The sequence below is a fragment of the Falco punctatus genome (assembly GCF_963210335.1).
Source record: "Falco punctatus genome assembly, chromosome: 17".
Classification (NCBI taxonomy): domain Eukaryota; kingdom Metazoa; phylum Chordata; class Aves; order Falconiformes; family Falconidae; genus Falco; species Falco punctatus.
Window position 1 is genome coordinate 2,336,478 of NC_137597.1, and position 26,587 is coordinate 2,363,064.

The window sequence follows — 26,587 nt, forward strand, 5'->3', positions numbered from 1 at the left end:
AGGTGGTGCCAGAGCTGTGCCAGAGCTGTGCCAGGGCTGTGCCAGGGCTGTGCCAGGGCAGTGCAAAGGTGGTGCCAGAGCTGTGCCGGGGCTGTGCCAGGGCTGTGCCAGAGCTGTGCCAAGGCAGTGCAAGGGCAGTGCCAGAGCTGTGCCAGGGCAGTGCAAGGGCAGTGCAAGGGCGGTGCCAGAGCAGTGCCAGAGCTGTGCCAGAGCTGTGCCAGGGCAGTGCCAGGGCTGTGCCAGGGCTGTGCCAGGGCAGTGCAAGAGCAGTGCCAGGGCAGGGCCAGAGCTGTGCCAGAGCTGTGCCAGGGCTGTGCCAGGCCGTGGGAACGCCGCTGCCACAGCTGCCGGTGCAGAGCGAGATGAATCAGGGCACAGACGGGTTGGCCACATCCTGGGCTGCCAGGGGCAGGTGGTGGAAAGTCTGTCTCAGCCGGCGGGACGGTCCCGCGGCCTGTGGGGACCGGGATGAGAGGGCAGGGGGCGGGCAGGGGGCGGGCAGGGGCAGGCAGGGGAGATGCTGCAGGCAGGAGAGGAGCAGTGAGCAGTCAGACAGCATGGGTGCGGGTGGGTGCAGGCAGGAGAGGTGCCAGCAGGGTGCAGGCAGGGGCAGGCAGGGGCAGGCAGGGCACAGACAGGGAGCAGTTAGGGGAAGGCAGGGCGCAGGCAGGGGCGGGCAGGGTGCAGGCAGGGAGCAGTTAGGGGAAGGCAGGGGCAGGCAGGGGCAGGCAGGGCGCAGGCAGGGAGCAGTTAGGGGAAGGCAGGGGCAGGCAGGGCGCAGGCAGGGAGCAGTTAGGGGAAGGCAGGGGCAGGCAGGGGCAGGCAGGGCGCAGGCAGGGAGCAGTTACGGGAAGGCAGGGCGCAGGCAGGGTGCAGGCAGGGCACAGATAGGGAGCAGTCAGGAGCAGGCAGCGTGCAGGCAGGGAGCAGTGAGGGGCAGGCAGGGTGCAGGCAGGAGAGGCGCTCGCTGCACAGACAGCAGGCAGCCGCAGGCAGCTGCAGGCAGGAGCACAGGCAGAGCAGCGGTGCCCTGCACCTCCACAGCCCCCTCAGCACCCGCCCCCCCCCCCAGAGCATCCCGATGTCCCTGTGATGGCGGGGGATGGGACAGACCCCATCTTTGATGCAGCCACCCCTCGCCCAGCGGCACAGAGACCCCAGCAGAGCAAAAAAAAAAGGCAGATTTGGAGAAAAAAAAGGGTTTTTTCTGTCCCTGCAGCAGGCAGAGTTGCTGGCAGCCCCACTGGCGCCGAGCCCCCCTCTCCCCCCCACGGGTGGTAAAAACAGCTCAAAGACTAAAATACATTGTTCATCATAGGGGTAAGTTTTATTAATTGGGATTAAATTTGGATTAAAACCAGGTTGTTGCTCCTGAAGCCATCCCTTATGAAGAGCATCTCGGGGTGGGGGGGCGATGGGGCAGGAAGGGGGTTGTCCTGAGGCCAGATCCTGCCTGCTCAGGGCTGGGGCTGGGATGGGGTGCTGCTCCCTCGGGAATCTCACTGGGGGGGCTGGACCTGGATTAAAGCTGGGGACCAGGCAGGACAGCGGGGACCACGGTGGCACCCGGGGCCGCTGGGGAGCATGGGGGGGTATTCACCCCGGGGTGGCCCCGTGGGACCCCCGGTGCCAGCTGGAGCTCAGTCCCAGCCCTGTGCCGGGGGCCAGCGGGGGTCTTGGTCCAGATGCGGCCACCAAAGAGGAGGCTGGAGTCAGTGGTGGAGGAGGGGGCAGCCGTGCTGGGACCCGTCCCCAGTGCGCAGGGACAGAAGGGACATCGGGGGCGGCAGCGCCCGTCCATCAAGGCATAGACAAGGGGGTTGACGCAGCTGTTAACGAAGGCCAGGCAGGTGCTGCTGGCCACCACCCACCTCAGGGCCACCTCCTGCCCCTGGGACAGGACCAGCATCCCCTTGGCAAGGAAGAAGAGCAGGACCTTGCAGGTGTTGAGGGGCAGCCAGGAGCAGAGGAAGGCTGCGACGATGGTGATGATGGCGCGGTGGGAGCGCTGGACGCCCCTGCCCAGCCGGATGTGGCGCTGGAGCCGGCAGTAAATGGAGCAGTAGCAGAAGGTGATGATCCCCAAGGGCAGGAGGAAGGTGAGGAAGACCATGGCCAGGCTGAAGTCCTCTCCATCTTCATCCCAGCAGTCGTCTCCATCCAGGCGCCGGTACACCAGGGATGGGGCACCCAGGAGGAGGGATACAGTCCAGATGATGGCACAGGTGATGCGGATGTACCTCTGGGAACCCACCATCTTGGTGTCCAACACCTTCCTAATGACCAGGTAGCGCTCCATGCTGAGGGCAGTGAGGAAGAGGATACTGGAGCAGCGGTTGACGGCGATGGCATAGCTGCTGACCTTGCAGAGCCCTTCACCGAGCAGCCAGCGGTTCCCCTGCGCCCCTGCCACCACCCAGAAGGGCAAGGTACAGATGAAGATGATGTCAGCCACCGCCAGGTTCAGCACGAAGGTGTCCACCACCCGCTTGCCCCCGCTCTTCTTGGCCATCAGCATGATGACAAAGAGGTTCCCCACGAGGCCGAGGAGGAAGATGAAGGTGTAGAGGATGGGGATGAAGACAGTAGTGAAGAAGACCTCCCACCTGGAGAAGACCTCCTCGTTCACCATCACGTTGGTCACCGGTGGGTAATCGTAGTCAGCCGAGCCGGAGAGCTCCTCGGGAGCCATGGCGGTGGCCAGGTGCCCTCCCCAGTGCCCAGGGTGGTGCTTGCCGCACCCAGCGGTCGGGTTGTTGATTTGATATCTGCTCAAAAACAGCATCTCGCACTTCCTTCCCAATGGGGCAAGGGCTGCAGGGTGGAAGGGGCAGGAGGGGAAGCGTGTTTAATTTTGGAAACAGAAAAAAAAAAACCACAATGAGAAGAAAGAACCCCCCAAAAGAGGAGGGGGGAGAGGAAGACCAGGGGGGTGGAGGAAGGCTCCGTGCCACCAGGAGATGGCTGAAGGCCTTGGGTGGACACCAGCCTGCATCTGGGGTGTGATGGGACCACTACCAAACACACTGCCCTGCAACTCTCCCACCGTGGCTACGCTCTGTCCCTTGTCAGCCCAAGCCAGCGCCACCCCATCCCCGTCCCAACCCTGTCCCCATCCCCGTGCCTGTCCCCATCCCCATTGCCATCCCCATCCCAACTCTGTCCCCATCCCTGTGCCTGTCCCCATCCCTGTCCCCATCTCCATCCCCACCGCTGTCCCCATCTGGCACATTTGCATCAAGAAAACCAGATGAAAGCCTTTATTTTATGTTTTTTTCCCCCCAGTGAGCGCCAGGGCAGGTGCCAGTTGGGGTGTGCGAGCGCTGCCCGGTGCCACCCCGGCTCTGCCAGCTCATCCCAGGCACCGGCGCATGGGATCCCACCACCCCGGGGGCGCCAGGCAGTGGCCCCCGGCCACGAGCTCTCCCGGAATAACAGCGCCGGGTGCCATTCCCATGTGCCAGCTGGGGCAGCCGAGTCTGCCAGGGGGTCTCAGGGCAGCCCCCAGCCCTGCCAGCCAGCTCCTGCTCCCATCTGCCCGCAGGGGGTCCGGCCCCACCACCACCTACAGCTCCTGCTGCAGCACATGGGGACCAGGAAGGTCCTCATGGCTGTCCCCATGGCCCAAACACCTCCTGACCTGGGTGTCCCAGCAGCCCGGCACCAGCTGTCCCCACAGCCTGGACACCTCCTGACCTGGGTGCCCCAGCAGCCTGGCCCCATATGTCCCCATGGCCCCACCATCTCCTGACCTGGGTGTCCCAGCAGCCTGGCACCAGCTGTCCCCACAGCCTGGACACCTCCTGACCTGGGTGCCCCATCAGCCTGGCCCCATATGTCCCCATGGCCCCACCATCTCCTGACCTGGGTGTTCCAGCAGCCCAGCACCAGCTGTCCCATGGCCTGGACACCTTCTAACCTGTGTGTCCCGGCAGCCCGGCACCAGCTGTCCCCATGGCCCGGCCACCTCCTGACCTGGGTGTCCCATCAGCCTGGCCCCATATGTCCCCATGGCCCCACCATCTCCTGACCTGGGTGTCCCAGCAGCCTGGCACCAGCTGTCCCCATGGCCCAGCCACCCTCGAGCATCCCTTGACCCATCCTTGCCACGCCGCCTCCCTCGGCCACCCCTGGTCCACCATCCCAACCCAATTGTCCCAACCGCCCATGGACACGTGGATGCAGGGGGGGATGGTGGGTACGTGGAAGGACATGAATGGGTGGAGGGATGGACACATGGGTGGTGTGTTGGTGGGTGGGTGGGTGAGTGGGTAGAAGGGTGGGTGGGTGAGCCTGGTGGGTGGAGGGGGGCAGACTGGGTGCACTGGGAGTCATTTGGGTGACAGGGCTTATGGGAGGACTGGGGTGGGGACTGTGTGGCACACAGAGTTACTGGGGGGATTACTGGCGGCACTGGTTATTGGGGAACCTTGGATTACTGGGGGCACTGGCAGTTACTGGGAGAGCTGCGATGGGAACTGGGTGCTCTGGGAGTTACTGGGGAACATGGAGGTCACTGGGAACCAGTGCAGAGACTGTGTGCACCGGGGTGTTACTGGGAGGACAGGGGGTCACTGGGGGACTGGAATGGGGTGTCCCCCCACAGAGGGTGAGCGCACTGGGTGCACTGGTAGTTTCTGGGGCTTAGTGGGGGGCCGGGTGCACGGGGGCTGGTGGGGCGAGTGGGGCCAGTACTGGGCTATACTGACACTGCCCCTTGCCATAGGCGCTCGATTGAGGTCGCCTGCTCCCGCAGGCCGGCTCGATTTCCCCGCCTGGCGGTTCGGCCGTCGGCTGCCCGTGCCTGGCGCCATCGGCGCGCGACTGGCCGCGCCTGCGGCTTCCGGTGTCGCGCTGGCGGCGGAGGGGGAAGGGGCGCCGCGCGTGCGCAGCGCCGCGGGGCCGGGGAGCGCCGGGGGGCTCCGCCGCCGCCATGACCAACGGTGAGGGACGACACGGCTGCTCGGGCACCTCAGGGAGCCCCGGGGACGGGGGGTGGGGGGGTGTCACTGTCCGCTCAGGCGCCGGGTCCCTGGAGGGGGGAGCTGGGTGGGTCTGCGTGGGGAGCTGGGAGCCTGGGCCCCTTTTTGGGGGAGCTGAGGGAGATGAGAGGTCTGTGTGGGGAGCTGGGGTCCTGTGGCCCTTTGGGGGGGAGCAGGGGGATCTGTGTGGGGAGCTGGGGGGCCTGGATCAGTTTGGGGTGGAGCTGAGGGGCCTGGGAGAGGAGCTGGAGGCCTGGGCCCCTTTTGGGGGGAGCTGAGGGACCTGTGTGGGGAGCTGGAGGACTGTGGCCCTTTTGGGAGGAGCTGGGGGGTCTGTGTGGGGAGCTGGGGGGCCTGGGTCAGTTTGGGGTGGAGCTGGGGGGCCTGGGAGAGGAGCTGGAGGCCTGGGCCCCTTCTGCGGCATCTGGGGTGGTCTGTGTGGGGAGCTGGGAGGCTTGAATCCAATTGTGGGGGAGCTGGGGGCCTGGGGCCCTTTTAGGGGGAGGTGGGGGGCCTGGGGTCCTGGGTCCCTTTTACTAGTAGGGGGCAGGGCTAGGGGGATCTGGGCAGGGAGCTGGGGTCCTGGGTTCCTTTGGGGGGCGATCTGGGTTCATTTAGCAGTTGGGGTCCTGAGTGGGGAGCAGGGAGTCTGGACCCTATGCTAGGGGGCCACATGGGGGCCTGGGTCCGTTTGGGGGGGAGCTGGGGGGCCAGGGAGGGGAGCTGGGGGCCTGTGTGGGGAGCTGGAGACCTGGTTCCCTTTTTGAGGGAGCTGAGGTGGGGGGCCAGGGAGGAGGGGGGGACTGTGTCTGTTTAGGGGGGATCTGGGTGGCCTGGGAGGGGAGCTGGGGGGCCAGGGGTCATGGGGTTGGGTCTGTTTAGGGGGGAGTTGGGAAGCTGGGGAGGGGAGCTGCGGGCCTGGGCTCCTTTTGGGGGGAGTGGGAGAAGAGTGTCTGGGTGGGGAGCTAGGGGGCCTGGGGGAGGTCTGGGTCTGGTTTGAGGGGGAGCTGGGGACCTGAGTCCCTTTTTGAGGGAGCTGAGGTGGGGGGCTGGGTCCTTTGCTGGGGGGCCAGGGGAGGTGGGGCTGGGGCTGTTTAGGGTGGAGCTGTGAGGCTGGGGAGGGGAGCTGGGGGCCTGGGCCCTTTTTTGGGGCAGCTGGGGGTGTCTGGGTGGGGAGCTGGGGGGCCTGGGGCCCTTTGGGGAATGCTGGGGGGCCTTGGGGAGGCCTGGGTCTGTTTTCGGGGGGCCTGGGAGGTGTTTGGGTCCATCTAGGGTGGAGCTGGGGGGCCTGGGTAGGGAGCCTGGGTCCCTTTTGGGGGGAGCTGGGGGCCTGGGTCCGTTTGGGGGGGGCTGGCCCCACTGAGGGTCCCTGCAGTGTACTCGCTGGATGGGCTGCTGGTGTTCGGGCTGCTGCTGGTCTGCACCTGCGCCTACCTGCGGAAGGTGCCGCGGCTCAAGGCCTGGCTGCTCTCCGAGAAGCGTGGCGTCTGGGGCGTCTTCTACAAGGGTGAGCCAGGGTCTGGGGTGGGGACGCTGGGCACCAGGATGGGGACACAGGGGTCCGGGATGGGGTTAAGGGAGTCTGGGGTGAGGATGCTGGGCTCCAGGGTGGGGACACGGGGGTCCGGGATGGGGTTACAGGGGTGTGGGATGGGGATGCTGGGCTCCAGGGTGGGGTTACAGGGGTCCGGGATGAGGACACTGGGCTCCAGGGTGGGGACACGGGTCTGGGGTGAGAATGCTGGGCTCCAAAGTGAGGACACAGGGGTCTGGGGTGGGGTTACAGGGGTCTGGGATGGGGATGCTGGGTGCCAGGTTGGGGACACAGGGGTCCGGGATAGGGTTACAGGGGTCCGGGGTGGGGACACTGGGTGCCAGGTTGGGGACACAGGGGTCTGGGATGGGGTTAAGGCAGTCTGGGGTGGGGACACGGGGGTCTGGGATGGGGTTAAGGCAGTCTGGGGTGGGGACACAGGGGTCTGGGATGGGGTTAAGGGAGTCTGGGGTGGGGACACAGGGGTCTGGGGTGGGGATGCTGGGCTCCAGGGTGGGGACACAGGGGTCTGGGATGGGGTTACAGGAGTCTGGGGTGGGGACACAGGGGTCTGGGATGGGGATGCTGGGTGCCAGGTTGGGGACAGAGGGGTCCGGGATAGGGTTACAGGGGTCTGGGGTGGGGACACTGGGTGCCAGGTTGGGGACACGGGGGTCTGGGATGGGGTTAAGGCAGTCTGGGGTGGGGACACAGGGGTCTGGGATGGGGTTAAGGGAGTCTGGGGTGGGGACACAGGGGTCTGGGGTGAGGATGCCGGGCTCCAGGGTGGGGACACAGGGGTCTGGGGTGAGGATGCCGGGCTCCAGGGTGGGGTTACAGGGGTCCGGGATGAGGACACTGGGCTCCAGGGTGGGGACACGGGTCTGGGGTGAGAATGCTGGGCTCCAAAGTGAGGACACAGGGGTCTGGGGTGGGGTTACAGGGGTCTGGCATGAGGACCCTGGGCTCCAAGGTGGGGACACAGTGGTCTGGGGTGGGGTTACAGGGGTCTGGGGTGGGGATGCTGGGTGCCAGGTTGGGGACACAGGAATCCAGGATGGGGTTACAGGGGTCCGGGGTAGGGATGCTGGGTGCCAGGGTAGGGACACAGGGGTCTGGGATGGGGGACACTGGGCACCAGAATGAGGATACAGGGGTCTCACCCCAGCCCAGGGCACCTTCTGCACCCACCCTGGCTCACACCACTCTGCCCTGACCCCCCAGCTGCTGTCATTGGCACCCGCCTGCACGTGGCTGTGGCCGTCTCCTGCGTCCTCATGGCTTTCTACGTCCTGGTGGTGAAGTGACCCCGTGGGGACCCGCCGGTAACGGCGCCGACAACCAGCGACCTTGGTACTGACCCCAGCCACCCTGCCACCAGCCTGGACCCTGCCTGTGGCATCCCTGGGGACACGCCATGGCCCGGCACCCGGCTTAAACCCACCTCGTCTCCCTCGGCAGGGCCCAGCGGCCGTGGGTGCCACCGGGCCACCTTTGAGCTGCTGGAACATGAGTTCCCGGCTGCGCAGTGGGGCCGCGGGCGAGGGGCTCAGTTTGCCAGCCCCTCGGCGAGGGGGGGGATCCGGCTGTACCCCCTGAGCGCCTTCTGCCCATGCCGAACACTGTCCTGGCAGGACTGTGGCCGCCGCAGCTCATGGAGGATGGTGCAGCCTCCTGCTGGGGGGACTGGGGGGGCCGGGGGCGGGCAGGGACCCTCCTCACCAGCGGGATTTGCCTACATCCCTGGGAGCGTGCAGGGTCCCTTGGTGGGGGTCTCCCCCGCAGCTGCGGCATTTGTAACCCCCCGGCTGGTAAATGCTGGACCACAATGTGCAAATAAAGTGGGGGTTCCCCTGTGGGCAGCAATGGCTCCCTTCCTGGGGGGGCCATGGGGCGAGGGGCTGTGGGGCCAGCTCCCATGGGGTGGGGGTCCTGTGGGGCGAGGGGCTCCAGGGTGGGGGGCTGCAGGGCTGGCTCCTCTTGCCCCACAGGGCCAGGAGTGCTTCAGCCGCTCAGTGTGGGGCACGGGGGGGTGAGCGTGCAAGGCGTGCACATCATGTGCTGCTGCCGGGGAGGGGTGTGCAAGGCCACGCACGTGTGGCTGGGGGTGGCAGTGGGAGGCTGGGACTGTGGTGTGCACATGCGTGTGACGCCGGGCACAGCCGGAGGGTGAGTGCAAAGGGGGGCTGCGTGTGCACAGCATGAGCATGTGGGGCTGCTGTGCGTGTGTCCGTGTACATGCTTATACATGTGCTCAGACGCACACCCCCACATACACAGATGTGCACACCCAGAGGCACCCACAGACACACACACACACATACACACAGCCCCCACGCACAGACATGCATGCACACATTGCACTCCCGTGTAGACACATGTGCACACACCACACCCACGCACAGACATGCATGCACACATCACAGACACGTGTGCACAAATCACACCCACGCACAGACAAGTGTCCACACATCACACCCACACAGACACGCGTGCACACATCGCACTCCTATGTAGGCACACATGCACACATAGCAGACAGGCATGCACACATTGCACTCCCATGCAGACACATGTGCACACAGCACACCCACGCACAGACATGCATGCACACATCACAGACACGTGTGCACACAGCACACCCACGCAGACACGCGTGCACACATTACACACCCCCACGCACACAGACACGCGTCCACACACCGCACACACGCCCCCCTCCCCCCCAGCAGTGGGGGGGCGGTGCCCGCGCAGGCGCGTGGCCGTTGGGGGGGGTCCTCCCGCCTCCAGGGGGCGCGCTGCAGCTGGGCGGGGCAGCGCCACGCTGTTCCCGTCGTGCCCCGCGCGGCCGCGCTATAAAATGGCGGCGCAGGGGCGGGGCCGGGCGGGGTGCGGCGGCGCCGGTGCGTGTGCGGGGCGCGTGGACGGGGGTGCGGGGGTGAGGCGCGTGTGTGCGGGTGTGTGTGCGCGTGTGCGAGGCGCGGGTGTGTGGTGCGCGGCGCGCGCCGGCCCCCCTACACGTTGATCTTATTCGATCGGCCGGCGGCGCCGGGCCGAGGTGAGAAGAACGGCGCCGCGAAGCCCGCGGGCAATGTGCGGCGGCCAGCGGCGGGCGGGATGAGTCGATCAGATAGGCGAGGCCGCGGCCGCTGAGCGCCCTGCGATTCTGACCCGCCGCCGGGCCCCGCCGCGCCGGCACCGGGCTGCGGGACCCCCCAGGACCGGGCACGGCTGCGCACAAGGGCTGCGCGGAGCGTCCGGGCCGTGCGCGCAGCTCCCGCCGAGGGCGGGCACAGTGGATGCGGCCGCGGAAACCCCGCGCAGCGCACGGGAGCGTGCCAGGCGATACACAGGAGCTTTGCACAGGACCATGCAAATAATGTGCCACACAGGAGCTTTGCACAGGGCCCTGCAAATCCGATGTGATACACAGAGCTTTGCACGGGGTCATGCAAACACCGTGCCACATGGGAGCTTTGCAGGAGGCCATGGAAATCCCACGCGATACACAGGAGCTTTGCACAGGGCTGTGCAAACCCTGTGTTGTGCAGCAGCCTTGCATGGGGCCATGCAAACCCTGTGATAACAGAGCTTTGCACTGGGCCGTGGAAATCCCATGTGATACACAGGAGTTTTGCACAGGACCATGCAAACACCATGCCACACACGAGCTTTGCAAACCCTGTGTCATGCAGGAGCCTCGTATGGGGCCGTGCAAACACTGATACACAGGATCTTTGCACAGCCCTGTGCAAACTGCCACACAGGATCTTTGCATGGGGCCGTGCAAATCCCACACAATACACAGGAGCTTTATGCAGGGCTGTGCAAATCCTGTGTCATGCTGGAGATTTGCATGGGGCCATGCAAACACTGTGCCACACGGAATCTTTGCACAGGGCTGTGCAAATCCCATGTCATACACAGCTTTGCATGGGGCCATGCAAACCCTGTGTTGTGCAGCAGCCTTGCATGGGGCCATGCAAACCCTGTGATACAGAGCTTTGCACTGGGCTGTGGAAATCCCATGTGATACACAGGAGTTTTGCACAGGACCGTGCAAACACCATGCCACACACGAGCTTTGCAAACCCTGTGTCATGCAGGAGCCTTCTATGGGGCCGTGCAAACACTGATACACAGGATCTTTGCACAGCCCTGTGCAAACTGCCACACAGGATCTTTGCATGGGGCCATGCAAATCCCACACAATACACAGGAGCTTTATGCAGGGCTGTGCAAATCCTGTGTCATGCTGGAGATTTGCATGGGGCCATGCAAACACTGTGCCACACGGAATCTTTGCACAGGGCTGTGCAAATCCCATGTCATACACAGCTTTGCATGGGGCCATGCAAACTCTGTGTTGCGCAGCAGCCTTGCATGGGGCCATGCAAACCCTGTGATACTTGGGAGCTTTGCATGAGGCCATGCAAACACCATGCCACATGGGAGCTTTGCACGGGGCCATGGAAGTCCCATGTGATACACAGGAGTTTTGCACGGGGCTGTGCAAACACCATGCCACACATGAGCTTTGCAAACCCTGTGTCACACAGAAGATTTGCACGGGGCTGTGCAAACACCTTGCCACACAGGATCTTTGCACAGGGCCATGCAAACTCTGTCACGCAGCCACCTTGCATGGGGCCATGCAAACCATGTGATACACAGCTTTGCACAGGGCCATGCAAACACCATGCCACACAGGAGTTATGCATAGGGCCATGGAAATCCCATGCAATACACAGGAGCTTTGCACAGGGCCATGCAAACACCATGCCATGCATGAGCTTTGCAAACCCTGTGTCATGCAGGAGCCTTGCATGGGGCTGTGCAAACACCGTAGTACACAGCTTTGCACGGGGCCGTGCAAACACCATGCCACATGGGAACTTTGCACAGGACCGTGCATGCCCTGCGTCATGCAGGAGCCTTGTATGGGGCCTTGCAAACACTGTGATACGCAGGATCTTTGCACAGGGCCATGCAAATCCTACATGATACACAGGAGCTTTGCATGGGGCCGTGCAAACACCATGCCACACATGAGCTTTGCACGGGGCCATGCAAAGCCTGTGTCATGCAGGAGCCTTGTATGGGGCTGTGCAAATACTGTGATACACAGGATCTTTGCACAGCTCTGTGCAAACTGCCACACAGGATCTTTGCACAGGGCCGTGCAAATCCCACGTGATACACAGGAGCTTTGTGCAGGGCTGTGCGCATGTGTCATGCAGCAGCCTTGCATGGGGCCGTGCAACCCCCACACAATGCACAGGAGCTTTGCATGGGGCCACACAAAGCCTGCGTCACACAGGAACTTTGCATGGGGCCATGGAAACCCAGTGCCACATGAGAGCTTTGCACAGGGCTGTGCAAACCCCATACAATGCACAGAAGCTTTGCACGGGGCCATGCAAACCCTGTGTTGCACAAGAGCCTTGCATGGTGACATGCAAACCGAGTGCCACGTGAGCTTTGCACGGGGCACCCTATATGATGCACAGAAGCCTTGCACAGGGCCATGCAAACCCCGTGTTGCACAAGAGCCTTGCATGGGCCATGCAAACACTGTGCCACATGGGATCTTTGCATGGGTTTGTGCAAACCCGGTGCCAGACCTGCAGTGTGCAAAGCCCTACGAGCCCCGTGCACCACGTGTGAGCCGTACCCTGGGCTCCCCCAACCCTGCAGCATGCAAGGGCTGTGCGTGAGGCTCTGCACGCTCCCTGCACCCCGTGTGAGCTGTGTATGGGGCCGTGCGAGCCCTGTGCTGGGTGGCAGCTGTGCGCAAGGCCACGTGAGGCCTGTGCAACATGTGTGTGCTTCGCACGGGGCCACACAAGTCCTGTGCAAGGCATGCGAGCCCCGTGCGGGGTGCCCAGGCCTGGCAGGAGGCTGCTTGCACCATGTCCCCCTGGGACACCCCCGGGTGACGCCCAGGCTGTGCTCCTCAGCCCTTTGTTGGCAGCTCATGGTGACAAGGGGACAGCTGCGGTGGTGACCAGGGACAGCCACGTGTCAGTGTCACTGGGACAGGCGCTGTTGGTGTCCACACTGTGGGACACTGAGGGGGGGTCACTGGCTCAGCGGGGGCTGTGGGGTCTCTGCTGGGGGACACTGCAGATGCCGTGAGGTGCGGCCACCCCCTGCCACCGTGGGGACAGGCGTGTCCCCACCACACAGCCGTGTCCCCCATCCCCATGTCCCACCACATTCGGAGCCATGTCCCCGGTGTCCCCCATATCTCCCGTGTCCCCCATGTCCCCCCATACCTCCTCTGTTCCCTGTGACCCCCTACCCCCAATGTCCCCCATATCTGCTACTTCCCCCAAGTCCCCCTGTCCTCCCCATATCTCCTGTGTCCCCCCTGCTCTGGTGTCCCCCGTACCTCCTCTGTCCCCTGTACCTCCTGTGTTCCCTGTGTCCCCCATGTCCCTGATGTCCCCATATCTCCTGTGTCTCCCATGTCCCCCGTGTCCCCCTTGTACCTGGTGTCCCCATATCTCCTCTGTCCCCCTGTCCCCCGTACCTCCTGTGTCTCCCATGTCCCTGGTGTCCCCATGTCCCCCATGTCCCCCATGTCCTCCTGGCCAGAGCACATGGCCGTGTCCCCCCCGGTGCAACGGCTGCTCACGGGCTCCGTAGGGTGTGGCGGGGCGGACTGTGTGGGGCTGGGGGCGCAGGGGACATGGGGGACAGGCTCACGCGTGGGGTGGGGGCGGCTCAGGGGCACGGGGGGAGCTGTGACCCCCACCCCAGGCCCAGGAGGAGGGGTCGTTACCGGAGGGGGGGTCGGGGGTCGGTGTTACACCCCCGGACTGGCAGTGCCCGGGCCGTTCCCGGTACAGTTCCCGGGGGATGTGTTCCCGGTGCGGCTCCCGGGGGTGATGGCCGGTGCCGGTGCCGGGGATACGTTCCCAGTACGGTTCCTGGCCGTTACGTTCCCAGTGCCAGTGCCAGGGGTGATGCCCGGTGCTGCTCCCGGGGGATACGTGCCCGGTGCCGTTCCCCGGGGTGATGCCCAGTGCCGGTGCCAGGGATACATTCCCCGTGCCGGGAATACCTTCCCGGTGCCGTTCCCGGGAGTTACGTTCCCGGTGCCGGTGCCAGGGATACGTTCCCGGGGGCGATGCCCGGTGCCGGCAATACGTTCCTGGTGCCGGTGCCAGGGATATGTTGCCGGTGCCATTCCCGGGGGTTCCGTTCCCAGTGCCGGCAATACGTTCCCGGTATCGCTCCCGGGGGCGATGCCTGGTGCCAGTGATACATTCCCGGTGCCGGGAATACGTTCTCGGGGGCGATGCCCGGTGCCGGTGCCAGGGATATGTTCCCGGTGCCGGGAATACGTTCCGGGTGCCGCTCCCGGTGGTGCCATTCCCGGTGCCGGGAATACGCTCCCGGTACTGTTCCGGCGGTGCCGGGAATACGCTCCTGGTGCCGTTCCCGGTGCCGGGGCGGGGCAGGTGGCGGCAGGTGCGCGCGCGGGGCCGGGCCGTTGGCGGGGGCGGGGCCGCGGGGCCGGTGCCCGCGCGGGGCCGATCGTTACCGCCGCCGCTGCCGCTGCGCCATGACCGGTACCGGCACCGCGGCCCGGTGGGCGCTGCTGGCCTTGTGTCTGGCGGCCGCCCCGCCACCGGGCCGCACCAGGGAGCGGCTGCACGTCTGCAAGGAGGTACCGGCACCGGAACCGGGAGATGGGAGGGAGGAGGGTGGAGAAGGCGCGGGGGGGTGGGTGTGTGTGTGTAACTGGCGACCGGTAACCGGCAACTGGCAGGTGAAACCGACGCCCGCAGCTCGGGGGAAGCGGGTCTGGGGCTGGTCCCTATGGGGTAAGGAGGATGGGGGGCACCGGGGCACCGGGGATGGGGCTGGTCCCTGCGAGGGGTCCCTATAGTGGGGTGGGGGGAACTGGAGGATCCCCTGGGCGCCTGGGGAGGGGGCTTATCCGTCCCCCTCAGGCCCCCAGGGGATACCCCAGTCCCCAGGGGGTCCCTGGGGCCACCTCCACCTCCACAACTGCCTCCCCACGTCCCAAGCCCGGGGGACACTGGGATGTCCCCAAACCTTCCATGGGTGACAGCAGGACACTGCCACATCCCCATCCGCCACATGCCATTCCCAGCCTGGCACGCGGTGGCCCCGTAGCCAAGTGGGGACAAAGTGTCCGGCGAGGACAAACCGGGGGGGTCTGCCACTCACCAGGACTTGCTCGCCTTGGGGACAGCGGTGCCGGGATGAGCCCTCCGCCACCTTTCCCTCAAATTTCCCTCCCGGGGGTCTGCACTCACCGTCCGTGGGGTCCCCGCCCCCCCGCCCCCCCCCCCCCCCCCCCCCCCCCCCCCCCCCCCCCCCCCCCCCCCCCCCCCGCCCCGGCTCTCCCTGTCCTGCGGCTGCTTTTCATCTGGGCCAGTCATTTTTTTTGTGCCATGATCCCATTTTTTTTTTTTCCTGTGTTCTGTGGCCCGGAGCTGGAAACAATAGACTGCGGCTGGCACCCGCCCCGGCAGGGATCGCTCCCACAGGTTGTGGCCCCTGGCCCTGTCCCCCGCTGGGGACAGCCCCTGTCCCTGTCCTGGCCAGCACAGGGTGACAGTGGCAGCCTTGGGTCCCATCCCGTCCCCCTGCTGCAGAGCCGCCCTGGGGCTAAATTGGGTCAATTTATTTAGATTTTTCCAAAAATTTGAAGCTTTTATGAAAGGGAGTGATTAATGTTGCTCATCCCAGCTGCTCAGCTCCGTGCCGGAGGGGAAAAGTTTGGGAAGAGGGAAAAAACACCTTCTTCTTCCCAAGGGAATCCCTGGGGAGCAAGAGTGATACTGGGGGCTGGGGGCTGCTGAGCGCTGGGTGCCCCCGTGGGTGCCCCCGTCCTGCCAGTGGCAGTGGGCACCCTCCAGGGTGTCCCTGTCCCAGGGCCGGGGGGGGTTGGTGCTGCCGGTGCGCGGGCAGGGGTGCTGCTGGCAGAGCTTTCGTGCCTCCCTGTCCCCCCTTTCCCCCCATCCTCACCATTTCCAGCTGACGGGAACATCAAAGCCTTGTTTTCTCTCCAACCTGCCACGCTCCGCCGGGAGCACGAAGCCGCGGTGCCCGGCTCAGACGCCCCAGAGATGCTGCAGTGGAGGCGGCGGGGTGGGGGGCTGCGGCGTCGCTCCCTCGCCCCCCCCGGTACCCCACCACGCTGGCAGCACCTGCAGAGCAGCCGGACCTGGCCTTCGCCCCGGCTGGGAGATCAACCGTGCCGGCCTTGAGCCAGCACCGGCTTGGAGGCAGCTGGCGGCACGGGGGGGTCATGGTGCCCCACTCCCCCCCCAGCCCTTCTCTGCCCCCCCGGTGCTCCCACCGTGGCTCCAGGCATGACGGTGTAGCGGGGTTGTACCGAGGAGGCTGTTTAATGAGCCACAGGAGCCGCCACGCACGGGCCAGGCCATGGCAAACCATGCCGTGCTATGCTGTGCCGTGCCATGCAGTGCCATGCTGTGCCATGCCGTGCTGTGCCACGCCATGTCATGTCGTGCCATGCCATGCCATGCCATGCTGTGCCATACTGTGCCATACTGTGCCATACTGTGCCATGCTGCGCAGTGCCATGCTGTGCCATGCCATGCCGTGCTGTGCCACGCCATGTCGTGCCGTGCCATACCATGCCATACCATGCTGTGCCGTACTGTGCCATGCTGTGCAGTGCCATGCTGTGCCACGCCATGTTGTGCCATGCCATGCCATGCTGTGCCATACTGTGCCGTACTGTGCCATGCTGCGCAGTGCTATGCTGTGCCATGCCATGCCGTGCTGTGCCACACCATGTCGTGCCATGCCATGCCATGCTGTGCCATACTGTGCCGTACTGTGCCATGCTGTGCCATGCCGTGCTGTGCCAGTGCCATCTGCTTGCCGGCACCAGGGGAGGCCGTGGTTCCAGCCCCCCCACGGAAAGGGTGGCAGCGTCAGTCCCCATGCACCAGGGCTGCCACGTCCCGTGTGGGGGTCAGGGAGGTCCTGGGCACGTGTGCGTGGCCTGGATGACCCCACAGCCCTCCCTGGGGTTTGGCATCCCAGGGGGAGGGGGATGTCTTGGGGGGGGGGACGACGTCATCCTATCTGAAGCCTCAGCCTCAGTGTCCCCCCAGCCAGGCATCTCTGTGCCCCCAGCATCTCCCCAGCCTGCACCATCCCTGGGACCCCAGCACCCCCACCCTGAGCACCCCCACCCTGAGCACCCCCACCCTAAGCACCCCCTGACGCAGTACCCCCACCCTGAGCGCCCCCTGCCCTGAGCATCCCCTGCCCCAGCTCCCACCACCCTGAGCACCACCTGCCCCAGCCCCCCCACCCTGAGCCCCCCTACCCTAAGCATCCCCTGCCCCAGCACCCCTATTCTGAGCACCCATTACCCTGAGCACCCCCTGCCCCAGCACCCCCAGCCTGACAACCCCCCCCCCAAGCATCTTCTCTCGGGGCTGGGGCAGAGCAGTCTGGCTGAGCCGGGGGTCTGGGCACTGCGGGACATCACCACCGCTTAAAACAAAAATACCAGTGCAAGGGGTGGCCGGGCACATGCTGGTGGGGGGGGGCACCCCGTCGGGGAGGCAGCGTGGTGGGGGTCTCGGGGCCTCAGCTCTCCCTGTGTGTTTCTTCTTCCAGTCCGAGTACCACTACGAGTACACGGCGTGTGACAGCACGGGCTCGCGGTGGCGGGTGGCCGTGCCACACGTGCCGGGACTCTGCACTGGCCTGCCGGACCCTGTCAGGGGCACCGAGTGCTGTAAGGCTGGGGGGGGGGGGGGCAGATGGGGGGGTCCTGGGGCGTGAGGAGGGCAGGGTGGGAAATGAGGGCGAGGGGGGGGAGCGGGGCGATGAGATGAAGCGCTGCTTGTCACCAGCTCCGTCGCAGCGCGATGCCTTCAAAGGCGGCGACGGGACCTGTGTGCGCGGCAGCAATGAGCGCTGTCAGCGCTGTCAGCTCCCACCGGGAAGGCTGGGATGTGGGAAGTGGGATGGAAATGGAAATGGAAATGGAATTCCCCCCCCACCCGCCAAGCCCTGGGGAGTGCCGGGCTCTGAGCGCGCTTGAGCAGGGGGCTGCATCCCACCTGACCCTCGCTGGCCCAGGAGCAGGCGGGGAAGTGCCACGCCGTTGCCAAAAAACATAAATCAGGGGGGCTGCCTGGCTGCCGCGGGGATGCTCAGGATGGGGGATCCTCGTGGAAGCACGCCGACAAGTGGAGCTGGAGATGACAAGGCTGGAGCAGCGCTGGGGGCAGCGAGGGGCAACCCTGACCCCCCCTCGCTGCGTGTGGGCAGCTTTCTCCTGCAAGGCGGGCGAGTTCCTGGACATGAAGGCGCAGGCGTGCAAGCCCTGCGCCGAGGGCACCTACTCGCTGGGCACCGGCATCCGCTTCGACGAGTGGGACGAGGTGCCCCATGGCTTTGCCAACGTTGCCACCAACCTGGAGGTCGACGATGGCTTCGGTGACGCGGTGGAGAACTGCACAGCGTGAGTCACGTGCTGCCGCCGGCGCGGCTCCTCTGCGTTAGCGGGCAGGGGCTGGATGGAGCCCGGCTGCTCCCCCCGGGAAGATGCTCAGGGACTTGGCCACCCCGGCACAGCAGGGATGGGTGCAGTGCCCGGTGCAGCAGTGAGCAGGATGGGTGCTGTGACACCTCTGTGCATCAATAGCACCCCATTTCCCTGACACCCCATCCCCCACACTCCCTCCATCACCCTTCCCTGGGAGGTGATACTGGCAGGGCGCTGTGGGGGACACCCCGGCCACACCAAGGGGACACCCCAGCAGCATCACCCCCACCCGCGGTGGCAGGGCCCATGTGCCACCCACATCGACCCTCCTCAGAGAGGGAGCACCCCATGGGGGTCCCCACAGCTCTGTCCACCATGGCTCTTTGGTCAGTGGTGGCAGCCACCAAGCCCTGCCACTGGCCGGTTGCACCAGCAGCCACCGAGCCCTGCTGCGGGCACCAGCAGCCACCGGGTTGCACCGGCAGCCACCGCCACTGGCCGGTTGCACCGGCAGCCACCAGGTTGCACCGGCAGCCACCGAGCCCTGCCGCCGGCCGGTTGCACCGACAGCCACCAAGTTGCACCGGCAGCCACCGAGCCCTGCCGCCGGCCGGTTGCACTGGCAGCCACCGAGTTGCACCGGCAGCCACCGAGCCCTGCCGCCGGCCGGTTGCATGGCAGCTGTCGAGCTGCCCCGTGCTGCAGCGTTTATGCAACTTGCAAATGTAACCTACTTCCAGCAGCGCTTTAATTATTCACCGCGTCCCTGGCGCGGCTGTGGCGCAGCAGGATCCAGCTCCTGCTCCCTGCAGCCCACCCGCCTCTCACCAGCGCGGCAGGGACGGGCTGGGGGGGAAAGAGCCCCCAGGGATATGGGTCCGGCCACCACACAGTGGCATGTCCCCAGTGCCCAGCTCTCCATCCTCGGTCCCTGGGGTACCAGGGTGTCCCCAAGCCCCTGTGGCCAGCACCTCCTCCCTGCTCCAGCTGCCTGGGCACCGTCACAGCTGGCCCCATCCCAGCTGCCACGGGGGGCTCGGACTGGTGACAGAGCCCACGCTGTGTGTCACCCACCCAGGTCGACGTGGGTGCCGCTGGGGGACTACGTGGCCTCCAACACGGACGAGTGCACGGCCACCCTCATGTACGCCGTCAACCTCAAGCAGTCGGGCACTGTCTCCTTTGAGTACATCTACCCCGACAGCAGCATTGTCTTCGAGTTCTTTGTAGGTGATGGGGTGGGAAGGGTGCAGGAATGGAGGGGGGGTCCCTGGGGACATGGCGGGGTCCCCGTCCTCACGCCAGCCCCGCAGGTGCAAAACGACCAGTGCCAGCCCATGGTGGAGGAGTCGCGCTGGATGCGGACGACAGAGAAGGGCTGGGAGTTTCACAGCGTGAGTGGGGGGGGCAGGAGGTGACACGGGGTGGGGGAGGGCGGTGACACGGAGTGGGGAGGGGAGTGACACAGTGGGGGGCTCTTGGCGCATCCCCTGGGGTCCCTTGTCCCCCACTCTGGGGAAGTAGATGCTCCATGAGGATGTGGATGGGGTGGTGGGTGATGGCAGATGGGTTAGAGCCTCAGCTCCCCACCTATGGGTGCCACTCCCCTCCCCAGCAGTGGGACCAGCAGCCCCTCTCCCCCTGACCCCCCCATCCCCCCCTCCCCCCTTTTCCAGGTGGAGCTGAGCCACGGCAACAACGTGCTGTACTGGCGCACCACGGCTTTCTCTGTCTGGTCCAAGGTCCCCAAACCGGTGCTGGTGAGGAACATCGGCATCACAGGTAGGTGGGGGAGGGGAGGGGGTCCCACTACCTCCCCCTCCCCCCATCCCCCATGGCTCCCACACTCTGAGCACCCTCCCACTGCCAGGGGTGGCTTATACCTCCGAGTGCTTCCCCTGCAAACCTGGCACCTACGCGCCCACCGCCGGCTCCTCCGCCTGCCAGCTCTGCCCCGCCGACACCTTTTCCAGCAAAGGGGCCACCGCCTGCCAGCCCTGCGAGCCCGCCGCCTACGCCGGTGAGAGGTGGCACCGGGGGTCCCCTTGTCCCCTCAGCCAGAGGTGGCACCTTGTGTCCCTGTCCCCTTGCCCAAAGGTGGCAGCCGGGTGTCCCCTTGTCCCCTGACCCAGAGGTGACAACCGGATGTCTCCTGTCCCCTGACCCAGAGGTGGCAGCTAGGTGTCCCCTGACCCAGAGGTGGCAGCCGGGTGTCCCCTGTCCCCTGACCCAGAGATGGCAGCCGGGTGTCCCCCGTCCCCTGACCCAGAGGTGGCAGCCAGGTGTCCCCTGACCCAGAGGTGGCAGCCGGGTGTCCCCTGTCCCGTCACCCAGAGGTGGCAGCCGGGTGTCCCCTGTCCCCTCACCCAGAGATGGCAGCCGGGTGTCCCCCGTCCCCTGACCCAGAGGTGGCAGCCAGGTCCCTTTGTGTCACCGTCCCCCTGTGGGGATGCCCCTGAGGAGGCGGGCGGTGATGTGATGGGCCATGAGGACCTGCCATCCCTTGGGGGGGCACGCACGGCCATCTGGCTGGTGGCATGGTGGTGGGGCATCCCACGGGGGACCAGGCTGGCTCAGCCGCTGTCTCCGCTGCGGTCGGCAGAGCCGGGCTCGGCATCCTGCAAAGCACGGCCGCCCTGCACTGACAAGGATTACTTCTACACCCACACCGCCTGCAATGCCCGCGGCGAGGTACGGCGGGGGGCACGGCGGGGGGCTGGCACCCGCTGTCCCTGTGTCCCCTCGCCCCATCTCAGCCCCTCGCTCCCCCCGGGCAGACCCAGCTGATGTTCAAGTGGGCAGAACCGAAGATCTGCAGCGAGGAGCTCCCGCAGGCGGCCAAGCTGCCCCCGTCGGGGGTGAAAACCCGGTGCCCCCCCTGCAACCCCGGCTTTGCCAAAAGCAACGGCAGCGCCTGCCAGCCCTGTCCCTACGGCTCCTACTCCAACGGCTCCGGTAGGGATGTCCCCATCGTTGTCCCCAAGGGGGTGACCGGGGCACCCGGAGCTGCTGGGGGGGAAGGTGGGTGCCACCCTGGTGCAGGGCTGTCCCCTCCTGTCCCCAGGCTGCATCAGCTGCCCGGCGGGCACCGAGCCGGTGCTGGGCTTGGAGTACAAGTGGTGGAACGTGTTGCCCCCCAACATGGAGACCACCGTCCTCAGCGGCATCAACTTTGAGTACAAAGGGATGGCAGGTAGCGCTGTGATGCTGTCCCATCGGTGTCCCCTCCCGTGGGGCAGCTTGCGACTCGGCTGAGCTGTCACCGTGTCCTTGCAGGCTGGGAGGTGGCCGGGGACTACATCTACACGGCGGCGGGAGCCTCTGATAATGACTTCATGATCCTCACGCTGGTGGTCCCCGGCTTCAGGTTAGGGGGGGACCAGCGCCGCGGTGTCCCCAGGGAGGGGGGGATGTGGCCATGGGGTAGAGCCCAGCAGCGTCCCCACGCTGTCCCCATGCCGTCCCCAGCCCTCCCAGCCCAGTGCTGGAGGATGCGGAGAGCAAGGAGGTGGCCAGAATCACCTTCGTCTTCGAGACCGTCTGCAGCGTCAGCTGTGAGCTCTACTTCATGGTGGTGAGTGGGGGGCACACGGCGGGGGGGGGGGGGGGAATTGGGGGGCGACGGGGGGTTTGGAGGGGTCCCACCATTCCCCTGTCCCCACAGGGCACCAACTCCCGCACCAACACGCCGGTGGAGACGTGGACGGGCCCCAAGGGGAAGCAGTCCTACACCTACGTGGTGGAGAAAAACGCCACCATGAGCTTCACATGGGCTTTCCAGCGCACCCCCTACCACGAGGCGGTGAGGGGCAGGGGGTGACCCCCCCGGTGGGCTGCGGGTGCCGGGGGGGCGATGCTGACAGGCGCTCTCGGTTCCAGGGCCGGCGGTACACCAGTGACGTGGCCAAGCTCTATTCCATCAACGTTACCAACGTGCTGGGAGGGGTGGCATCCTTCTGCCGGCGCTGCGCCCCCGAGCCGGCCGGATCCTGCGCCCCGTGTCCCCCCGGGAGCGCTGTGGACCACGGCTCGGGCGCCTGCCGGCCCTGCCCAGCCGGCACCTACCTGCGGGCTCACCCCTCAGATGGGACCCCCGCCTGCCACCCCTGCGGCCCCGGCACCCACAGCAACCAGGTGCCTGTCCCTGCATGTCCCCCAGGGTGGGGGTCTGGGGGGTGGGGGGGTGATATCCCCATGGGTGATGCCAGGCCCCCCCCGACCATCCCAGATGGGTGATGATGTGGGTGACACAGCCCAGATGTCCCAGATGGGTGGCACCAGCCAGCTCCAGGAGGGTGACACCAGCCCCTCTGGCCAGACACTGTCTGGGTGATGCCAGTCCCCAGCTGTCCCTGGGGAGGTGACACTGGCACCCCTGGCCATCCCAGGTGGGTGACAGGGTGGGTGACACCTCCAGCCCCCTGGCTGTCCCTGCTGGGTAATGCCAGCTCTCTGCTGTCCCCAAGGCCATGACCCCAGCTGTCCCCAGGGAGGTGACACTGGCACCCCTGGCTATTCTGGGTGGGTGATGGAGTGGGTGACACCACTCTCCCCAAGCTGTCCCTCCCGGGTGATACTGATGCCAGCTCTCTGCTGTCCCCAGGGGCATGACCCCAGCTGTCCCCGATGGGTGACACTATCCGTCCCTGGCAGGGTGATGCCAGCCCCTGGCCACCCCTGACTGCCACCTCCTGCCCCCACAGCTCCGCTCCCTCTGCTATAACAACTGCAGCTTCTCCCTGGCGCTGCCAGGCCAGATCCTGCACTACGACTTCTCGGCGCTGGCCGCCAGCATGGCCTTTGCCAGCGGCCCCAGCTTCACCGCCAAGGGCCTCAAGTACTTCCACCACTTCAACATCAGCCTCTGCGGCCACCAGGTGAGTCTGGGGCACCCACAGCGCTGCACCCCGCACCCACAGCACCCACAGCACTGCGCACCTGCCTGCTGGTGTGGGGACGGGGTGGGTGCCTCCCCCAGCCCTGGGAAGGGGTGGTGGTGCATGCACACGGTGGTGAGAACATGTGTGTGCATGCACATGTAGTGCAAACACACATGTGTGCAAGCATATGTGGTGCAAACACATGGGTGTGCATGCACGTGTAGTGCAAACTCATGCGCATGTGCAGTTGTGCAAGCACAGGCAGTCATGCAGGCGTGCAAACCCATGCACATTGTGGTGCAAATGCATTGCGTGTATTGGTGCAAACACAGGTGTACATGCAGTCATACGGAAGCACATGCATGTGTGCACTGTTGTGCAACCACGTGTGGTCATGCAAACATGCAGATAGATGCAGCTGGGCAAAGGCAGGTGTACACATACATGCATGCATGCACAGCCATGCAAACACACATGAATATGTGCACACAGTCATGCAAATGCATGCACACACTCGTGCAAACCCACATGCACACTCATGCAAACACATGCACACAGGGACACAGCCCTGCACATATGCATCTCCACACAGTCGTACAAACACTAAGGCACACATGCACGCCCGTGCAAACACACACAAATGCTCATGCAAACACACATGAACACGTGCACACAGTCATGCAAGTGCATGTGCACACTCATGCAAACACACATGCACACTTGTGCAAACACACATGCACACGGGCACACAGCCCTGCACATATGCAGCTCTACATAGTTGTACAAATAAGTTGTACAAACACTCAGGCATGTGCAAACACACAAACGCTCGTGCAAACACACAAATGCTCATGCAAACACACATGCACACCCGCAGTCCCACAAACACGCACATGCGTGCACCTGGCTGTGCACACCCAGGTGCACACCCAAAGGTGCACCACTGCAGACACGCACACATGTGAACACGCGTGTGCCATGGCCGCCTGGTGTCACCCCCCCCTTGCTGGCAGGGCAGGAAGATGGCCTCCTGCACGGACAACGTGACGGACGTGCGGCTGCCGGCGGGTGAGGGGGACCCTGCCCGGGTGGTGAGGTCACACGTCTGCCAGGCCATCCTGGTGCCCCCCGACATCATGGGCTACAAGACAGCTGTGTCCTCGCAGCCCGTCAGCCTGGCCGACCGCATCGTGGGTGAGCTGGGGTGCCCTGGCTGCCCCCTGCAGCAGCCCCCCCCCGTGCTTTGACCCTCATCCTCACCGTGTGTCCCCCGTGGGACCCCGGTGCCACTGGGACACCCGCTCTCGCCGCAGGTGTCACCACTGGCTCCGCGCTGGATGGCATCACCTCCCCCCCCGAGCACTTCCCCCCCGGCCACCCCGACCTGCCCGACATCGTCTTCTTCTACAGGTGAGGGTGGGTGGCTGGGGAGGGCACGCAGGGACCCCACTGTGTCCCCCCCCATCCCCCAGCTGAGCCCCCGTGTCCCCTCAGGTCCAATGATGTGACACAGCCCTGCAGCGGGGGCCGTGCCACCGCCATCCGCCTGCGCTGCGACCCACTGCGCCCTGGCACCGGCACCCTGGCCGTGCCCAGGTAGGGGGGCTGGGGTGGCACTGGGGGTGGGGGGGCATCATCACCCCCCCCCGGGGTGACCCCCCCATTGCCTACCCACCCGGGGTGTGGGGTGCAACCCTTGGGTGCTTTGCGTGTGTCCCCGTGTCCCCCACCTTGGGTTGTCACCACTGGCCGAACCCCCCCCCCCCATTTTCTCTACCCCCCAGCAAATGCCCCGAGGGCACCTGCGACGGCTGCACCTTCCACTTTCTGTGGGTGACGGGCGAGGGCTGCCCCCGCTGCTCCGCCAGCCACTACCGCCCCATCGTCGGGGCCTGCCTCGGTGGCATCCAGGTACGAGCGTGCCAGCGGGCACGAGGCCACGGGGATGGGCTGGGGGTCCCCCGCACCACTGAGCCCCCCCATTCCCTTCCCCCCCTCCCCCCCCCCCAGAGAACCACGTACGTGTGGCGGGAGCCCCGGCTGTGCCACGGCGGGCAGAGCTTGCCGGCGCAGAAGGTGAGGGGCTGCCGGAGCGTGGATTTTTGGCTGAAGGTTGGGATCTCCGCCGGCACCTGCGCCGCCATCCTGCTGGCCGCCCTCGCCGCCTACTTCTGGAAGAAGAACCAAAAGTGAGCGATGCCACCGGGGATTTGGGGACACGGGGACCGTCATCACCATGGTGGTGGTGGAGGGGGTTGATGCCACCACGTTCTGTCCCCAGGCTGGAGTATAAATACTCCAAGTTGGTGATGAACGCAGCGGCCAAGGAGAGCGAGCTGCCGGCACCGGACAGCTGTGCCATCATGGAGGGGGAGGACGCCGAGGATGACCTGGTCTTTGCCACCAAGAAGTCGCTTTTTGGCAAAATCAAGTCCCTCACGTCCAAGGTAAGGAGCAGAGGCACAACCCCAGAGCAGACACCAGAGAAACCACGCTGGAGGGGGGGGGGGGGGGGGGGGGGCATGTGGCTGCTCCGTGCCTCAGTTTCCCCACGCTGGGGGGGGCTGGGGGGCGCGGTGGGGCTCAGCCCGCTGACGCCGGGGCTCGCTGCAGAGGATGCCGGATGGTTTCGACTCCGTCCCGTTGAAGACGTCGTCCGGCAGCACCGCCATGGAGCTGTGACAGGGCGGGGGGGCCACCTGCGCCCACCCCCCACCCCCCAACGTGGCCTTAGGGACCCGCTTCGGACCGGAGCTTCATTACGGCTTTTGTACGTCCCCCCCTCTCGTGTCCCCCCCCCGCCGAGCGCCAAAAAATGCCAAATACAGGTGTGGGGTTTGTACAAGGGCTGTGTCCCCCGCGCCACCCCGGCTGGGCACCGACGGGGGAGGTGGGGGGGCGGGTGGTGTGTGCGGGGCGGGTGGTGTGTGTGCACGGTGTGTGTGCACAGTGTGTGTGCACGGTGCGTGTGCACGGGGTGTGTGCACAACACCTCGGGTGTGTGCACAATGTGTGCATGACGTGTGGTGTGTGTGCACAGTGTGTGTTGCGTGTACACGGCAGGTGGTGTGTGCACAACATGTGTGTGTGCACGGCGTGTGGTGTGTGTGCACGGCGTGTGGTGTGTGCACAACATGTGGTGTGCATGTATGGTGTGTGTGCATGGCATGTGGTGTGTGCACAACATGTGTGTGTGCACGGCGTGTGGTGTGTGTGCATGGCATGTGGTGTGTGCACAACATGTGGTGTGCATGTATGGTGTGTGTGCATGGCATGTGGTGTGTGCGGGGCGTGTGGTGTGTGTGCACGGTGGGTGGTGTGTGCACAACGTGTGGTGTGTGTGCATGGTGTGTGTGCACAGCAGGGGGTGTGTGCACAACGTGTGGTGTGTGTGCATGGTGTGTCGTGTGTGGGGCATGTGGTGTGTGTGCAGGGCAGGTGGCAGGGGGTGTGTGCACAACATGTGGTGTCTGTGCATGGTGTGGTGTGTGCATGGCAGGTGGCATGTGCGCACGGCGTGTGGAGTGTGAGTGACGTGTGTGCACAGCGTGTGTGTCCATGGCGTGTGGTGTGTGCACGGCAGGTGGTGTGTGTAGGGCATGTGGTGTGTGGTGTGTGTGCAAATGGGTGGTGTGTGTGCACGGCAGGTGATGTGTGTGCACGGTGTGTG

The 26,587-nt window shown here is 65.5% G+C and overlaps 3 protein-coding genes across 5 annotated transcripts; 2 read left to right on the forward strand and 1 right to left on the reverse strand.

The window, feature by feature from the left end:
- Positions 1-835: 835 nt before the first annotated feature.
- GPR25 (G protein-coupled receptor 25) lies at positions 836-3,795 on the reverse strand. Its single transcript, XM_080367494.1, has one exon. The coding sequence runs from the start codon at positions 2,783-2,785 to the stop codon at positions 1,523-1,525; it is 1,263 nt and encodes a 420-aa protein (XP_080223620.1). The 5' UTR covers positions 2,786-3,795; the 3' UTR covers positions 836-1,522.
- A 1,023-nt stretch (positions 3,796-4,818) lies between these two features.
- TMEM167B (transmembrane protein 167B) lies at positions 4,819-8,378 on the forward strand. Of its 2 annotated transcripts, none has more exons than XM_080367495.1 (3): positions 4,819-4,943; positions 6,358-6,489; positions 7,685-8,378. In XM_080367495.1, exons 1-3 carry the CDS (start codon positions 4,934-4,936, stop codon positions 7,816-7,818), a joined length of 276 nt encoding a protein of 91 aa, XP_080223621.1. In that variant the 5' UTR covers positions 4,819-4,933; the 3' UTR covers positions 7,819-8,378. The 2 variants fall into 2 exon arrangements, with proteins under 2 accessions (XP_080223621.1, XP_080223622.1); XM_080367496.1 differs by having other exon boundaries at positions 4,820-4,943; positions 7,741-8,378.
- Positions 8,379-13,940: 5,562 nt separating this feature from the next.
- Positions 13,941-25,817, forward strand: ELAPOR1 (endosome-lysosome associated apoptosis and autophagy regulator 1). 2 transcript variants are annotated; one of them, XM_080367492.1, is made up of 22 exons: positions 14,019-14,194; positions 17,161-17,281; positions 17,821-18,013; positions 19,116-19,263; positions 19,351-19,431; positions 19,714-19,819; positions 19,908-20,057; positions 20,640-20,728; positions 20,815-20,992; positions 21,102-21,230; positions 21,314-21,404; positions 21,506-21,611; positions 21,702-21,839; positions 21,917-22,171; positions 22,741-22,914; positions 23,931-24,111; positions 24,231-24,327; positions 24,412-24,513; positions 24,702-24,828; positions 24,928-25,106; positions 25,199-25,364; positions 25,531-25,817. In XM_080367492.1, exons 1-22 carry the CDS (start codon positions 14,090-14,092, stop codon positions 25,597-25,599), a joined length of 2,985 nt encoding a protein of 994 aa, XP_080223618.1. In that variant the 5' UTR covers positions 14,019-14,089; the 3' UTR covers positions 25,600-25,817. The 2 variants fall into 2 exon arrangements, with proteins under 2 accessions (XP_080223619.1, XP_080223618.1); XM_080367493.1 differs by having other exon boundaries at positions 13,941-14,194; positions 19,116-19,431.
- The last annotated feature ends 770 nt before the right edge of the window (positions 25,818-26,587 follow it).